This window comes from Hermetia illucens, chromosome 4 (assembly GCF_905115235.1).
Source record: "Hermetia illucens chromosome 4, iHerIll2.2.curated.20191125, whole genome shotgun sequence".
Lineage (NCBI taxonomy): Eukaryota > Metazoa > Arthropoda > Insecta > Diptera > Stratiomyidae > Hermetia > Hermetia illucens.
Genome location: NC_051852.1, coordinates 24160143 through 24178381, shown reverse-complemented (window position 1 = coordinate 24178381; position 18239 = coordinate 24160143). Strand labels below are relative to the sequence as shown.

Sequence of the window (18239 nt, the reverse complement as noted above, 5' to 3'; positions counted from 1 at the left end):
AAAAAAAACATTCTTTCAGTGTCATTGGAAAACCCTAGTTCAGACGGCAATGTCGAGGAGTTTAGTAGTGAGAAGATTGCTATACTGCACTATTGTTGCATTGATTGATTACATAGTCCTCTAACTCCCACGTTAGTCGGTTCTAATTTATCGGAACAGTAATGTTGATGGGGCATTTTATGAACTGCTTCTGAGTTTGTGTATCTTTTGTGACCTTCCAAAAAAAGGATGGCTTCGAAGTTTGAACACCTTAATTGATACGATTCTGAAGTACGTCAAATAGGATTCTCTTATGTTTTAGAGGACATAAGGCATCTAATTGTAGGGGGAAACACGGCTTGCGTCGCAGCAAGTGCATATTTTCTTATATTAAGAAAAGGGAAGAGCTTTCCTCATAAACTACCTGATTGTCGAATTTTTACTATTAATGTTATGCCATCCTTTATTCCGATTAGTTTAGGAAAGCCTTCGCTACCTTTGCGAGACCGGAAGCCATAGCGACCGCCAAAGCAGCGCAGTGCAGTAGTACCTACAACCATTTATAAAACCTTCATTTTGTTAAACAAAAAATACAATTACTGATCATAAATAAGGCATTTGATTTTTTAATCATTTCTTTAAAAAAAATCTGATAATACTAAGCTTTGTCTTATCTTATGTGCCGTAAAATATATAGCCCAATTTCATCTGTTGTTGATAATTAATTGATAATTAGGTTGTTTCTATGAGAGCGAAGATTTCCTCGGAGTGCTTTTATGCATCATTTGATTTTTTACACCACTTTGTTTGAAATATCTATGGCTCCGCTCACCGTTATCAGGATAATAATAATAATATAATTGCAGGCGCAACAATCCAATTCGGATCAGGGCCTTGAAGTGTGTTCGAGCACTTTATTCAAGATCGTAATGGTACACTACAATACACTGTAGGAGGCAATGTGGTCAGCATTGCACTCGCCCGAGATTATTACCTTGATTCGACTCAGGTACTCATTCACAGTTGAGTCGACTGGTATCCGACGTCAAATCACGATACAAATCCCACTACCACCAGTGAGATTTGAACCGCGACTTTATCAGGATATTTCGCAAAACTTGACGGCCGACCTCTCTAGTTAGTTCGTTCAAATCTCTACCTACGTTTGCCTTTTGCTGACAAAAGCTCTTGCCGTTTCGAGGTACTCTCCCGTTTCTGTGATCTTTTTGGATCTTTCTTTAGAAATATGCTTCCTTTTTCTCATCTTCTATTTCATTGTTATTATTTTCTTCTTCATCATTGATTCACACCTGTCTCTGACGAACCCTCCCTTTGATATGGGCATATCCACAATCACAAAACTATCGCACGGGGACCAATGGCGGATAACCAGGCTGAAGGCATATAATCCAAGATTTACCTCAAAGTACAGATCATCAAGGGCTATCCCAGTTGCTATGGCACCAGATAACTTCCGCTTGAGTTTCGTGACTATAAGCTGTTTCGCATGGGTCTAACTGAAAACAGGATCTGATCACCCTCTTAGGGATTCCGTTTGCAAGGTAGCCAATGTATGCTTGAATTTTATGGATCCACGGCAAAAAATGCCCACAGACAGTGTAGATTTTGGACAGCAAATGACATTGTATTTTGACCCATTCGCGGCGAATAGCTTGCTTCAGATTATAATCCTTTAGTACACCGAGGTACTTTTTAGTGCTAATATCTTTCTGGCAAAGAAATCCAACAGCTTTGTACCCGGAATATTAGCCAATCATTGTGTGGAAGGAATAAAGTGTGAAACGTAGTTTGCAGCCATTCTTGATTGACGCCCGTTTTGGGAGATGGTACTGAACCTTGTTGAAAAATTCATTGTCTATGTCACCAATGTTTGCGTGCCCATGGCTTCAATACACCCTCTAAGACAGTTTCATGATAAACGGTTGCGTGTCAAATGATGCCATGGTCTAAAAATACGGAGAGCGGTCATTGGCGGCTATGGTGGTCCAAACCATCAGCATGGGCGGTGCCTGCTTTGTAGTGGCTATTTGAAGGTGCACACTTTTGTGTGACCTCTCTGGTAAGAAAAATCGATCATTTTGTTTGTTAATATATTGTTCGATAACAAATGGAGCCTCATCAGAGAAGACGATATTCGACAACTTGCCAGTTTGCAAGCGGAGCAGCTTCTAAACTTTTTCCTGCTGAAGTATGAGATCGTGCGCTTTTTGTAGCTTGTTCGGGTCGGTTGATATTTTTCTATGACCTCAGCGGGGAATTCGGGCCGTCATTTTCGAACCATTTTGGGAGTTGTTGTTGCATATTTGCGGTCAGATTCTTTGCGTCGTCAGTATCCTCGTAACGGCAAATGGTATGCGACACCAAAAAAATTATTCACAGCAAGGTCTTGGAAGGCTCTAACAATAGCGCCCTGTATCTTCTCGGCCAAATATAGCGCCCTAACAATGTTACGTTTAAATTCCTTGTTAAGAACCTTTTTTGTTCTGTTTGATTTATCCGCAAATGTCGTTGGTATAATTTTGAGCACTCTGGTTTTGTTGGTTTGATAGATACGGTGGCGTGAATATAGTTAAAATGCTTTCGCCTCATATTCGTGCAAACCCATTAAAGTTCGAAATTGTTCGTTAGTGTTCAGCCGATCAACAAATGCATACCTATTTCTTACAACTTCCACTCTCGCTGCACGAAGATCTTTCACATCACTATTCAACGCACAATAGCACAAAGTATGGATTAAGTTCTTATTTTGAGCAATTGGAATCAAGGTGCAGAGGACGGACATGTCTTTACGTCATTCGAACTACCATGCTTGGTGAGAATATAACCTAGTTTAAAAAAGATCCTTCCACAGTTCTTGCAAGAGAGTATTCTTCATAAAATGATACGCTATTTGGAATATAATCTCATTTAGTTTGCTACTTTTTATCCAAACATTGGTCCAGAAGTTTCATACAGTTTAATCCTACCGCTTCCTTAGCATTCAGCAAGTTAGCATGTTACAATGGATCACCATTTCTAGCTTTTCATATTATCGTTTGGCAAACTCCTAAACTTTTGGTCAACGAAGTCCTTCATCAATTCAGTCTTTTTATGGACCGACTGACACACCTGCTTGCATCATGATACGCTGGCATGTATTGATCAATGTTCTCCCAGTATCAGTAAGATACGTTTGTAAAAAGTAGATGATCCCTAAAATGCACAGCCAATAAATCGGCCCACGTAGATAATATAACCTGTCTTTCTCCCCAGCCAGACTCGTTGCCCCATGTTGACAACTGACAACAGATTTTGTTGAACATTATAAGGTGTGGAAGTTCAATCTTCATCCGCACTTGATGCCTAAATGTAACGCCTATAGTGTGTTTAAGACGAAAGTATCGTCCTCACTGGGACAAAATATTGCCTAGTGTATTGGGAGGGTATGTATATTAAAAACACTATTATTAACTGATGTCTGTGCATAAGACATCAAATAGACAGCTGCTTGTGTTTGTGTCAGAGAAATGTCTGTCTCATATAAATGACTGTTGCAGACAAATATTTGTGCTTCTGTCAGACAAATGTCTGTATCTGTTTTAGACATCATATGGAGAAATCAGAGAAATGTCTGTGTGTCTCAGATATTAGACAGACAGGCAGACGGACATAGACATTGGTTTCTGATGTCTGAAATACCTAAGCGCCTTCCCACGAATGTGACGCTCAACCAGTATCTCCAAACCTTTCAGCAATAATGATTTCAAGCTGACTTGTCTGAAGTTCTTTGGATTTGAATAGCCATCTTTCCCACACTTTGGTATGAAGACTACCTTCTGCAAAGAGCACAATGCAAGACATGCTAGAAAAATATTCCTTATTAGTCATTCTAAAAGCTCTATACCTTCCATACCAGGTGCTTTGAAGTGTTCAAAGGGCAGTATGGTAGCTATCAACTATTCATTGGTTACAACCACTTCCGTAGGGTTCCAGTTAACCTTACAACATTTTCGTGTTGAAGAGGTTTTTGGAACCGCCAGCTCTCCCCCTTCTCTTACCAATTCTCATCCTTCTCGTACCAGTTTTTCTGGATGGTGTACTTCCAAGAGGGTTTGTACTAATTCCGGCTTGGAGCTCGTGAAAGTATCATCGGGTTTTCTGCGAGAGACCAACTTGGTCGACTCATCCCTTTTGAGGGCTCTGCACAGCCTTGACGTCTCTCTTTCGCCTTCCAGCTCCTCATAGTAAGTTCTAAAGGAGTCTCGTTTCGAATCCTTAACGAGTCTTTTATAGTTACGCTGTGGGTTCCAAAGTTTTAATTAATTTTCATTCTTATTGCTTTTACAAGCACGGTTCAGAAGTCGCCTGGTTGATTTTTTGCAGTTCTCGGTTCCTCCAAGGCACCGTTTTATCGCTTTTGCATCGGGAAATAGGACAAACCTTTTCATAGTAGCGCTTAAGGAGCTCCACTTTGTCGGCAAGAAGTTCATTGCATTTTGTCCAATCCATTTTCCTAGAGTTCCGTCTTTGTATTACACTGTTCGCCCGCAATAGTCAGATTGAATTCTAGGTATCGGTGATTTGACAGTTGGACTTCGTCTAGCACCCACTAGTCTTCAATCAAATCTAACACCTTTGAAGTACAGATTGTTGGATCAAGTTCCACTTTTTCCCGATCTCACGATTGTAGGGGCGCATCCTACATTTGCAGTCATGAGACTAGCTGAAGTGTTAAAATCGAATAGCTTCTCTTCTCTGGGATTGCATTTTCTACTGCCCTAATAAATGTGTTGAGCGTTCACATTGCAACCTATTAAGAGTTCGAGACCACTTGACCCTGCATACGCTTGCGCCGGTGGGGGATTCAAAGAATCATAGGGTAAATACGCTTAGACAACTATGATGTTTTTCCTCTCGCTATTTATCTGATATTGTACGATGGCCGTAACTAAGCTTTGAGAACGGAACTGTCTCAGCATGGTTGCCTCTAATCGTCTTGATATCAGGACCCAAGCTCACGGTCTTGTGGTTCTTTCATCGTAGAAGATCATAGCCCCCTTTACTGATCCAATGGCACAGATTCTGTTAAATCGAACCCACGGCTCTTGCACCAGAAAAATGTAGGGGAAGTCCTGCAGCTTTGTCAGCCTCGCTGCGAACAGATAGGAGGAAGCTTTGAGATGCTGCAGGTTGATTCGACCAATCTTTATGTTTTTCGACATAATTTTGTATAGTCTAATGTTTAATGGAAAATAGTTACAAACGTATGCCACGGACAACGTCTGATTAAGTTTCCCTCATACTGTTGACGGTACAGAGTCAATGCCTCCTGTTTGAATTTCCTGAGAATAGCCGGAATTGGGGGTACAGTAGTTCCCATGCCCTCATCCATGAAAGGTCTCATCTCATCACCAGAGGATTCGTCTGTTTTCCACTTAACACCTTCACTGGTTGACTCCGCTAACCAGTTTGGAAAGATCTGTTCGTTTACTGGCTTTCTCTTTCTTCTGCTTGTTCCGTGAATGGCGTAGGAGGATTTACCAACAGGTTGAAATTTACTCTGTAGTCCTTTCGCAATGTGAGTTCCTATACGGAGATTCCGCCACTGTATACACTATCCTCCGCGCGTAGTTCCACTATGGAAAAGCGCCCCGAAGATGCTGCAATTTGCTCTATCTTGTGTAAACCGAAGACCATCATCGGTTGAATTTCAATTTATCTAAGAAAAGTTGGAGCACTATATGGTGACTGTCCCTGAGCATCTTCAGACTCTTCTGGGTCTGTTTGAATACCAAACTGAAACAGTTCACGTTTGTAGATTGGTCCTTCCTGGTATTCATGAACTTTGCCCTCCAGTGTCAAGTCCATGCCCGGGTTTTGTTCACATAACATTCGTATGCTCTGCCCTCTTTTGATGGCCAGGTATCGAACATCAAACATGTTCTATCCCGCGCAGCTCAGTGTTCACAATAGTAAACTTGGGCCGACCGCGAGAACTCAAAGCTGGGATTACTTTCTGGAGCTTTTTTAAGGCAGCCTCATCAGTCCACTCCAAATGGAAGAGCCCATCGTGAAAACCTTCGACTGTTAAATCTTGGCTTCGTTCCAGGCTCCACAATTTTTTTTCACAAGCTTTTCCGGAGGATAGTAAATTGTCCCTCTGACATATTGGCATCCTTGGAGGAAATTTTCGCGGCAGGTCCAGTGTGGGTCTCACCGCTTTCCCCTGCCGCCGGCTTGGAGCCTTCCCAGGTTCACGGTGTCCGGGCCACTTGGCTCCATTTTCACATACTGACGTTAAACCAGTGATGTCCACGTCACCAGCTAACCCCAGGGGGGTTAGTGTCAACTATACAACCGCTCTTAGGATTTGATTCTTCCATGTTTCCTAAGTCTGACTAAATATTCCCTCGTCACTATCGTTGTAATGAATTTTTTCTTCAGGGTTGCTCCCGGTAAAGTAAATGAGGATAGCCAATCCCTATTTTCCGCACTTTTTAAATTACATAAATAAGAACACTAAATAATTACCGTGTAAGGTACTCTTTATTCTTAAAATTTTTTACTCCTCCCATTAACCGAAAATTGCATGGATAGTACTCAAGTCTGGGTAGACTTGTCCAAGAAATTCAGCTAACAAAGGGGTTTTTACTACAGTTCGTGAATAGTCTTCGAACGATATTTTTCCGTCACGATCAAGATCAAATTTTCGGAGAAGGAAATCTATGTATTCCTATGAACAGAAAGGAAGCTAAATTTAATCCAAAGTCGAAATTCAATCGATCATTGAAAAACTGACTTGAGTTAATTCTTCTGTGTCTTCGGGGGTGCTCCCATGTACCATATCCTTGCAAGCCTTTCGTAATGACTCCCGGGTCAAAAATCCAGTCGCAGACGTATCGTAAACCTGAGGAAGTTTTTTATAACTTCTACAAAAAAAAATCTTTTTTAAACTTACTCCAAAGCAAAATTTAATTTTTTCTTCCAAATTTGAAAAGCACCACACGTCAAATAAGTAGACGAAATCTTCCGGAGAAATCGAATTTTTCGAGCTAGGATCAATGAAGGTAATAATGGTATCGATCCATTCTAATTCGAGATTCATCAAAGTCTGACAATAAGTTGAGAACTGGGCTCGTGTCATTCGCTTGTGGCCACTGACAAGAGCAAATTTGTAATAAGTCATCAATAACCGCTCAACCTCTGCTTCATCGAATCGTGTTGTTCGAAGTATTTGCTTCCGTATCGAGTAGAATTGGGTGTGGAAATGCTGGTGTTCAATTATATCTAAAGTTAGGTCAATTTTCATATCCTGGTCTTATTCTTTACGAATGCACGCTCTCAGAACAAGTCAATAGTTTCACGAAATATAATAGCTCTCTAAGAAAAAACTCAAGTCCCTACTACCCTAGCAAATACCTACACAAAACTGACAAATTGTGTTTTATTCGTTTCCTGGAAACTTCAAATTGATGGGAGGAAAATCTCAGTGATAAAATGATGTAGTGAAGTAGTGTTTATAGTAATTTAGGGAAGTAGTTGCCGATCGAATGCTATAATAATGCAATGTATTGCACTAGATCCAAGTTTTGACTGCATAACAATGAGGAAGGATATCATCCCTGGACTCTTCCTGTCGGCGAAATTAAAATGATTCAAAACTTGTGCCTGGAAAAGGCTCGATTCCAACAACCAAGCTTACCCAAAATTTGCTTGGCCCGTGAATAAAAATGTGGCGCAGTTATCGTTTATTTTCATGTTAGTTCGTTTGACAGAGCAATGGTGGTTTGAGGCCTCCACAGTGGTCAGCTAGTCACCAAATTAGTCAAGGATTTGATATCGCTAGCCATGGGTTGTCTTGAATAATCCAAGAGGCCTACTTACAAAGTGATGGAGCTGTTTCTTTGAAATTGCGGAAGCTTGCGTCCTTTAGATCTAAAGTCGCCCCAGGATGATAACTGCGGTGCTCCGAATTAATTTTTTGATATTGGCACCGTTCAATTTAGTGTGATCTGCAATGATAAATTGTAACGGCATAAATAACTTTCGTATTTCAGCGGTGAGGTCCATGAAATTTAGTTCTCAATTATTAAGATTGTGCTTCTTCAGTTTTAACTAGTTGTATTTATCGCGGTTGCAGATAATATTGCTGTCGTAGTTGTTGGATGCTCTTTCGAACAGACACCGCTTGACAATATTCGTCATCATCAACGGCGCCACAACTGGTATCCGGTCTAGGCCTGCCTTAATAAGGAACTCTAGACATCCCGGTTTTGCGCCGAGGTCCACCAATTCAATATCACTAAAAGCTGTCTGGCGTCCTGACCTACGCCATCGCTCCATCTTAGGCAGGGTCTGCCTCGTCTTCTTTTTCTACCATACATATTGCCCTTATAGACTTTCCGGGCTGGATCATCCTCATCCATACGGATTAAGTGACCCGCCCACCGTAACCTATTGACCCGGATTTTCTCGACAACTTGGCGGTCATAGTATCGCTCATAGATTTCGTCGTTATGTTGGCTGTGGAATCGTCCATCTTCATGTAGGGGGACAAAAATTCTTCGGAGGATTCTCCACTCGAACGTGGCCAAAAGTTCGTATTTTTTCTTGCTAAGAACCGTCTCCGAGGAATACATGAGAACTGGCAAGATCATTATCTTGTACAGTAAGATCTTTGACCCTATGGTGAGACGTTTCGAGCGGAACAGTTTTTGTAAGTTGAAATAGGCTCTGTTGGCTGACAAAATCGTGCGCGGATTTCATCATGGTAGCTGTTATCGGCTGTGATTATCAACGGTCTCAAAGTTGTATTCTCCTGTCTTTATTCTTTCCGTTTGCCCAGTGCGGTTTGATGTTGTTGGTTGGTTGGTTTTTGATGCTGACGTTGTCTTGCCTTCATTGATGTGCAGCCCAAGATCTCCTGCCAATCGCTGCCTGCTCGATATGGATGAAGACAGTTTGTACGTCTCGGGTGGTTCTTCCCAAGATGTCGATATCGTCAGCATAGGCCAGTAGTTGGACTTAAAGAGGATCGTACCTCTTGCATTTACCTCAGCATCACGGATCACTTTCTCGAGGGCCAGGTTAAAGAGGATGCATGATAGGGTATCCCCTTGTCGTAGACCGTTGTTGCTGTCTTGGTCAGGGTCAGCCTAGTCAGTCTTATCAATTTCGTCGGGATACCGAATTCTCTCCTGGCCGTGTACAGTTTTACCCTGACTATGCTATCATAGGCAGCTTTAAAATCGATGAAGAGATGGTGCAACTGATGTCCGTATTCCAAGAGTTTTACCATAGCTTGCAGCAGAGAGAAAATCTGATCTGTTGCTGATTTGCCTCGAATGAAGCCGTTTTTGTATGGGCCAATGATGTTCTGGGCGTATGGGGCTATCCGGTCTAGCGAGACAGCGGAGACGGTACTCAGCAACGTGATGACTCTATAATTGCTGCACTGTATGATATCTCCCTTTTTATGTGTGAGACAGATAATGCCTCGTTGCCAGTCGTCAGGCATTGATTCGCTGGTGTAATTGGTCGCCTTCATATTTATCCAATTCGGTTGTAATTCTATCGGCTCCTAGCGACTTATGATTTCTAAGCTGATGAATTGCACGGACTGTTTCTTCTATACTTGGTGGTGGCAGTATTTGTCCGTCGGGGTGGTCGGCAAGGAGGCGGATAAAGGAGTGAATATTTTTGCTTGTGTGTTGGTTGGTGGGGAGGAGGGTCAATTGGTGACGGTGGAAGTGCTGGGTGTACTAGTTCGCTAACCTTCCGCCATTGAGTTTTATGGAGTTATACCATGAGTTATATTTGACATTTTGGTCGTTACTTATTACGCGAGAGAAATGCTTATCCTGGCTAATTGGGAGCGATTTGAAGTGTTGCGCTAGGTTGGAGAAGTTGACTGGACTCAGGTATTGATCGGGGTAGCAGACGCCACCTAGAAATCGGATGGAAGAGTGGGTGATAATGGAGGCGACTGTTATTTCGAGGGATGGCGCAATCGTGGTTGGGATGAAGATGATTTGCTACCAATATGGTCGTGTCATCGCCTTGGTGGTCAACACGCTCAGAGCGGAAAGTGGTATAATCAGGAATGGAAAACTTATGTTTGGGATTCGGTGAGGAGAAGGTTTGGTTCGAGGAGAAGTGTCTGACATTTTTTCGTCCCCAATTGGTACTGTGCAGTATCAAATGGTTTAGAACTTAGAATTCTGTCTGGATTAAGCAGTTTGGATAGTCTTAGCTCGCAGTCATATTGTTTGGTGGTAAAAAAATAGCAGCCTGGCTATGCATACCCACAGGCACCAGTGTCTACTAAAAACTGTAGCAAACACGGCATACCACATATGAGGCATGCAAACTAAATAATGAGATTAATTTAAAATTGATAGACCAGTAGCTTCCTCCAAACTACTACTACAACTACAAAATAGCAGACAATATCTAATCTCTTAGGGATTAATTTGTTTCACTGTCTTATTCGAATAGATTTACAACTCCACGCTCTACAGCGCTGCATATTAATTGTCTAACATCCAATTGACGATCTGAATTCTGATTCCTGAATTCTGTTAAAAATTTGATCAGTTTTTGAAGGTCAAGATTTCGCAGTTCATGGACAATTGATTCTATTCCTTTTCCTTTTCAAAATGCTCTGAACTACCGAAAAATCTGGGTCCTTGATAGAGCACTGTTTCTAAAGGTCTGCTCAGCTTTTAAAATACTGTAGCTCAAGTTTGGGGCGAGATCTTATAGTACTCGTATATTGTTCCTTGAAATTGATGGAACTTATTTTTATGGTGTATAGAAAAAAATGGCTTTGAAAAATTAAATGACTACCGAAATCGAATTAGTATTGCAGGCATATGACATGATCAATTGCGTTCTCTTCAAGTTTCGCGTTCGATTTCTTTTCAGATGGAATGGCATCAGTTTCAGCCTCATCAGCCTCGTAGTGCCAATCTTGTCTCGAAGTGAACGATCTTGAGCTTTAGGTCCAAATTTGTCTATTACCAATTCTTAGAATGAAGCTTTGGAATATGCTGGAAAGAAGGGAAGTTTTTCTCATCGAGCACAAATCTTAAATTGCAGATGAATACCTCATCTGAAGTGCACTTATAACGCCATTCTCATAGCCTCTTTAACCTGGGATGGCATTGTAGAATCTGCAGTATAATTGAAAGTCTGGAAGTAACTAAAGCCTGCGGTTTCAATAACCCAGAGAAGAATGGGTCACAATTATTTTGGCATTACGGACGTAAAAATCTTCACCGACCGTAAAGTCATGGGAAGCAAACCGGGCTCAGGGAGTGTTCTTGGAAAAGACGATGATTACATGGCTCGATTTTACGGAAATGTGAACACTATATTCTAGGCAACTCCTTTTTGTTAGCAGCAGAAGACTGTTTATAGAGAAGCACGGCTTCTTCCAGGGCAAATATAATTCATCAGACGCTGCCCCTGCCTCTGCCCGAGGAGTAGTGTGACTGCAGTGGTTACCAAATGTAGTTCGCTCCCTTTTATTAATCCGCAAACGATTAATGGGTGCGAATTATATCCATAGGAAAAACCGCCTACTATTTCTGGCCTAAGCCGGACAAAGCTGGAATAATTTTCGCTTGAAATTAAAGAAGGTCTGTGATTAGAAACTCACTTTTCTAGTACATGGGCTAACGCTTAAAGTTACATAATATACAGACGACTACGGTTTCGTCCAGAGCAGAGGCTAGTCGTCAGACGCTGCCTGGATGAAACCATAATCATCTGTATATTTTGAACTTTGGGTGCAAGAATAAATAAAAAAATAAAATAATAATAATAAATAAATAAAATGGGGAATATCTCTTTTAGGGCACTTGAACATCGCTGGTAATTAGAAGCCTGGCAGACTGGCTCGTCAAGAGTCTCGGTTCACAATGGTGAGATCAGAGCCGACATTTGGCAACCGACCACCTTCCGGCTGATTGTAGAACGAACGAAGTTTTGATTTGGAAAGCTCTACGTAGGAGGGACATTCCGAGAAACTAACACCTATTATCAGGGCCACATATGACAACGCGAAATATCGTATACTACATCGAGATAAAATTTCAGGGAAATTTGAAATCCGAAGCGGAGTTCGTCTGGCTTCCATTCTGTCGCCGATATTATTTCTTTGTTATTAATGACGTTTTCCATGCTGCCTTAACTGGAGAACGTGGAGAAATTTAATGGGCCATGCAATTTTCCCTCAAAGATCGCGACTAGGTTTATGACATCTGATTGCTCTCTCACCGTCATGGACCTTGGCCAAATGGTTTTGAATTTGAAGAAGGAGGCAAGCAAAGTCATATTTAAGATAAGTTCCGATAAAATCGAGCTAGAGAATCCTAGCTGGTCATCGCACTGTTCCGTTTTCTATAATGGGCAGAACATCGGAAGCGTTGATCAATTTGTATAACTAAGTAGCGTTGTTTTTCTTTTCCTTTAACACTCTTAACACCAACGTCAAGTTGAAACCTCTCCAATGAGATGATCACCATTGCTGTTCGAAAGTTATTCATGGCTGCGTCATATCCGCGGGGTAATCTAACCTGATAAAATTTTGAGCGAAGCATTTCTTTGACGAAGGGACCAGATGCCTGCAGATGTCCTGATAAGAAATTGGAAGTGGCAATGAATAGATCACACACTAAGAAAGGCCGACAACTCCATTGCGGGTTATGTCATGAAATGGAACCCACTATCCCAGGATGGGGCGGTGTATGAGTGTAATTATAGACTACATGTTATAGAAAAGTGGAGAAAAAGTGCCAACTTCTCGGAAAATCTAGGAGGGAGTTGAAGTATGGATAATGACTTTATCAGAGTTTTGGAGTGTCAAGGGTATTCCGTGACCATAGCTGAACCTTTAAAGCCTTTGTTTTTCTCGGGGTTAGTATCAAAATGTATTGTTCGGTCAATGAATCTGAGTCAAGCACTGTTTTATGTATTCTATTGTTCCCGCTTTACAAGAGTATTATTTTAATTGAATTTAGATGATATCATGTTTTATTGGAAAATAATAACAAAAAATATTTATTGTTTACAGGAAGCCGAACGTCTCGAGCCTCAAGAAGATCCTGGTGGATACTCATACATAGACTACTCAGAAAAACGATCGCTCCCAATTAGGTAACAATTGTCACTAAAAAGATCAATTTCGTGGCAATTCATCCATTAAAGAAAAGACATAAATAAAATTTACTTTCAATTATAGCATACCCGACTACAACATCGTCACACGAAATGGCGAACGTTTTATTGTTTTCAATATCCATATGGCCGGTCGACAATTATGTTCGCGACGTTATCGTGAATTCGCCAATTTGCATTCGGTGCTACGTAAAGAATTTGTTGGATTTAATTTTCCAAAATTGCCTGGCAAATGGCCATTTCAATTAAGTGAACAACAATTGGATGCCAGACGTCGAGGTCTTGAACAGTATTTGGAGAAAGTTTGTGCTGTACGTGTAATAGCTGAGAGTGATGCTGTACAGGATTTTCTTACGGATTCAGAGGATGATTTGTCAGCGTCACCGGTCGATATTAAAATTATGTTACCGGATCACGAAGTGGCCACCGTGTCCGTTAAGAAATCGGCAAGTGCCCAAGCTGTTTGGGATCTTCTAGTTCAACGTGCTAACTTTACATCGTATACACAGCAATATTTCTATTTATTTGAAATTGTAGAATATAATTTTGGTGAGTACTGGATGAATGAAATATGAAACAATCCCCATCTCTCCTTCCCGCTCCTCCTACTTCCTAAATTGCAAGTGCCCCAATGATTTCGTCCCACAGAGCATTTTGCGTAAAACCATTCATGTGAATTATTATCGATTTTTATGCAAAATATTTGCTGAAACTAAAGCCATTGTAAATCTTTCCCACCTAACTTGAAAGCATCCAAACACCACCGGCTCGTTTTGTTCTAATAAATAATCAACAAGTAGACGGTAGTCTTGAAATTCCTCCACCTTCTATTTTGCAGAAAGAAAACTTCAACCACACGAAATTCCGCATCAGCTCTACGTTCAAAATTACAGCACTGCCTCCAGTACGTGTTTATGCATAAGACGGTGGCTTTTTTCAGTTAGTAGAGAATTACAACTACCAGATGGCGAACAGGCGGCTAAATTTATATTCTATCAGGTAAGCATGCCGAAATACAAACTCTCAGATTGTTAGACAATGCGCAACAAATTTAATTTAGCTGTTCTCAGTTGTTCATAATAAATATAAAATTATTTTTTTATTTGAACACTTTGTGTCTTCACCCCTGTCAGAAAATCGCTATTCGAATGCTTCTAATGTTTGCATTCAGTCGACACTGAAAATAATCAATAGAGAAAATTTCCCAGATTTTTTCGGCTCCTCAATTTTGTTTTGATTGGAAGTGAATCAGTCACCCATTGTTTTCATATTCAACAGATATGACCCGGCTGCACACAGAAACTATGCAGGCCTTGAGTTAATTAATTTCTTATCGGATCCGAATGTGCGCAATATTGTGTTTTATATTGGGGTATGGTTGGGAGATTTCAGTTATTAAAGGCGATGTCTGAGTCTGGGTTAAGATAACAAGCACCCCCTGCTCCTTGCTGCAAATACTTCAATGAATTACGTAGCTTGAACGTGATTAGTTGACATAGTTCAAATTGTGAAACTAGGTTGATTAGCATTCGTGTCATGACGTATCTTTGAATTGAATCTTCGATTTTAGTAAGTTCCATCCATTTTTTACTATGTGATGTCATAGTTACATGAGCATAGGGAACAACGACATAGGTTTTGTGAAGCTTTGGTCTATATTGAGGCTCTTGACTCCGGTGCCATCGTTGCACCTAATGGGTGATGAGAAAATACACTCTGCTTGTCCATCAGTTTGGATAATTAGGAGTATTGTACAATTTGAGCTTTCATAGGCACTTACAATATTTCCTGCCTTCACATTTCATGATAAAGTTTTGCCGGTGGCTACTTTTCTGGACATTTACTTTGCTGCAAGCGAATGCTTAGCTATACCTTTTTTTCCGGTGTTCTACTGGCGCTTTGCGGATGAGTTTTGCTTCCTATTATAGATACACGTCATTTTCCCAAAATACCAGTATCATTTCCGTGAAGACATATGATGTACCATCTGAGATGATCTTGAAAGCATAACATCCTCTAGAACAGTCTTTCTGTATAATACGCTGAATGCCGTCTTCGCGTACTGGAAATATCGATTTGGTCCTAAGCCACCAGATGTACGATCCCGTGTAAATTCGCGCCTACCTCAAAAAACTAGGTCCGCGGAAGGTCCTGCGACGGCCATCCAGAACGCAGCGCCACGTCGTCTAAGAATTTATGACCCTCTCAACAGGCGCAGTTATCTTGTAGATACTGGTGCGGAGGTTTCGGTTCTTTCCGTACCCCGGCATCATCGGCTATTCCCGCAACCTTTGAAACTTGCGGCGGCGAATTCCTCTCGCATTAACACCTACGGGTACAGGTAAGTGGACGTGAGTCTTGGCATCCGTAGGACTTTCCCGTGGCGATTCATCTTGGCGGATGTCAGCTTCCCCATTTTAGGCGCAGACTTCTTGTGTCACTATGAGTTGCTGGTGGACTTGCAGAACAGGTCCCTTATAGACTCCACAACCAACCTCAATTCGTCAAGCCACAATCTCATCTCTTCCTAACAACAATCTTTCCGTACTTTTGGAGGACATTATTAACTCTCGTGTTCGGGCTCTTCTCCAAAAGTTCAGCCTGATTACTACCGAATGTAGTCTCTCTAAACCAGTGAAGCACAATGTGCAGCATCTCATTAACACTACTGGTTCCCCTATCTTCTCAAAGGTGCGTTCCCTACCACCCCAGAAGCTGGCTATTGCACGGAAAGAATTCGAACATCAAATGCAACACTGTACCTGCAGACCTTCGGACAGCTGTAGGTCTTCCCCACTCCATATGGTCCCTAAGCCAAACGGCGAATGGCGCCCCTGTGGGGATTGCAGAAGGCTAAACGCACAGGCTGTTCCAGACCGATATCATATTCCCCTCATCCACGACTTTGCGCATCATCTCGCAAATTGCTGCATCTTTTCGACCTTGGATTTAACCAAGGCGTATCACTAAATCCCTGTAGTTCCAGAAGAGTTTCCAAAGACGGCAGTATGCACACCCTTTGGACTCTTCGAGTTCATACGGATGACTTTCGGGTTGTGCAATGCGGCGCAAACCTTCCAAAGGTTCATTCACTAGGTGATGCGAAACCTCGACTTCTGTTTCGTATATTTGGATGATATTTTGTTCGCTACTTCCTCAGATTCTGAACACTTAGCCCATCTCGAGAGCATTTTTCAACGTCTCCTTGAGGCCGGTTTAGTCGTAAACGTTGATAAATGCCAGATCCTGGGCCACTTCATTTCCTTTGACGGAATACAGCCCGACCCAGATAAGGTGCAAAGGATCACAAGCTTCCCGCATCCGGAAACTGTGAAGGAGGTTCTTCGGTATGTTAAACTTTTATCGAATGTTTCCTGCCCAAGGCCGCCCAAAACCAGTCCGTTTTGGATGCGTACTTGTCTGGCCCCAAAACAAAGGACACAAGAGAGATTGTGTGGTCTGAAGAGGCTGTCCGCGCGTTTGATAAATATCAACAACAACTGACTGATGCTACACTCTTGGTATTTCCTCGACAAGATGTACCCCTAACCGTTTTTTTTATGTCACTGACATCACAGTAGGTGCTGCTCTTCACCAAAATGTGAACCAAGTCTGGCACCCGTTGAGTTTCTTCTCCAGACAGTTAAACCCTGCTCAACGGAACTACGATCGATCGAGAACTGCTTGCCGCGTACTTGAGCATTAAATACTGCCGTTTCTCCCTAGAAGGCAGGATGTTCACAGTGTTAACGGACTATATGCCTCTCAAATATGGTTTGAAATAAAAGCCCGACAAAGCGTCCCCTCGTCAGCTTCGACACTTGAGCTTTATAAGCCAGTTCATGTCCGACATACAGCACGTGTCCGGCAAGGACAACATAGTTGCTGACGGTTTGTCACGTGTCTCCGAGGTTAACATCCCCGCCTCACTCGACTTCTCAGCTATCGCCAAAGCGCAGGAAGATGACGTAGTACTCCAGAGCTTCAAATACAACTCCAAATACAAATTTCGGGAGTTGCCCATCTTCGGCTCGAACCTCTCTCTACTGCGAATACTCGGAAAAGAGATCCCGGCCATACATTCCGGCCACCTTTGGGTTGTTGTGATGGTTCCCTCCTTTATTTCACATGATCTTATTGACATTTTCTCTTAGGTCTCCGGGGAATCGTTTATTTCTGCATTTCTCTCGTCCTAATGTTTCTTATTTACGGTATCCTGATATCTTTACGGCGTCTCTTCAGGACTTCCCCAGAGATCTAAACTGTTCCTCTTCTGTGCTGTTCTGAGGCGACTCACTTGCCAGGCATCCCAGGTTAGTGGATGCCACAATATACGAGGTGTGATCCAAAAGTAATGATAATGTAAGTAAAACACCTTGAGTAGAGTTGTAAAAACAATTTATTTTTCTAACCTAACAGGCCAATACGTGTCTAGTCTATCATTCGCTAAACCCAGGACTCCCTTAGGAAGAAATATTTATCTTGACCCTCCAAAAATGCCTCAACAGCGGCTATTACTTCGCTATTGGCTTCAAATTTCTTGCATCGGAGATATTCCTCGAGTCAAGGAAATAGAAAGAAGTCACCGGGAGCTATGTCTGACGAATAGGGCAGCTTGAAACTCATTTCTCGAATGGCAGCCATTGAAACTGCGTTTTTGCGAGCCGGAGCGCGTTGTCTTGATGGAATAGTACCCCAGCTTGCAGTTTGCCCGTTTCCTTCCTTTTTATTTGGTCTACGTAGTAACAGCCCATGATAGTGGTTCTTTTTTCTATGATAATTATTCCTTCAGTGTCCCAAAAAACTTATTTCATAGTCTTTCCTGCAGATTTGAACACAGGTCCTTGTTACCTGTCCTTGTGACTGATCTTTGATCTGCCAAAAACCATCTTCGACCTTTTTCATGTTCTCTGCAGTAAGCGACCTGGTTGGGCATCTTTCGCCCAGCTTAAACTCCTTGGCCCAGCATCCAACTGTGGAATATGAAGGAGAAGAGTCTCTCAATTCCTCCGCCAAATCGTTGTATATGTTTTGGTAGACATTTTTTAAGCAGACGTTTTGATTGCTGTTTCCGTTTT

General features: G+C 41.8%; 2 protein-coding genes across 4 annotated transcripts in view; one reads left to right on the top strand and one right to left on the bottom strand.

Annotated features, from left to right (window-relative positions):
- The window catches only part of LOC119653745 (sorting nexin-27-like), an 87694-nt gene that overhangs the window by 59529 nt on the left and 9926 nt on the right, over positions 1-18239 (top strand). For all 3 annotated transcript variants that reach the window (XM_038058669.1, XM_038058670.1, XM_038058668.1), the window contains exons 3-5: positions 13058-13140; positions 13226-13710; positions 14000-14160. In XM_038058669.1, coding sequence (XP_037914597.1) covers positions 13058-13140; positions 13226-13710; positions 14000-14160 — 729 coding nt within the window. The remainder of the gene's footprint in view (positions 1-13057; positions 13141-13225; positions 13711-13999; positions 14161-18239) is intronic.
- On the bottom strand, positions 6507-7426 carry LOC119653746 (EF-hand calcium-binding domain-containing protein 1-like). The gene is made up of 3 exons (XM_038058672.1): positions 6938-7426; positions 6779-6886; positions 6507-6712 (listed from the first exon to the last, which is right to left on the bottom strand). Exons 1-3 carry the CDS (start codon positions 7286-7288, stop codon positions 6554-6556), a joined length of 618 nt encoding a protein of 205 aa, XP_037914600.1. The 5' UTR covers positions 7289-7426; the 3' UTR covers positions 6507-6553.

Coding starts and splice junctions, on each gene's coding strand:
- LOC119653746 (XM_038058672.1), bottom strand. CDS start 7,288: ATGAAAATTGACCTAACTTTAGATATAATTGAACACCAGCATTTCCAC. Junction 6,887..6,937: donor AAATTAAATTTTGCTTTGGA/GTAAGTTTAAAA, acceptor AAACTTCCTCAG/GTTTACGATACGTCTGCGAC. Junction 6,713..6,778: donor ACACAGAAGAATTAACTCAA/GTCAGTTTTTCA, acceptor TTCTGTTCATAG/GAATACATAGATTTCCTTCT.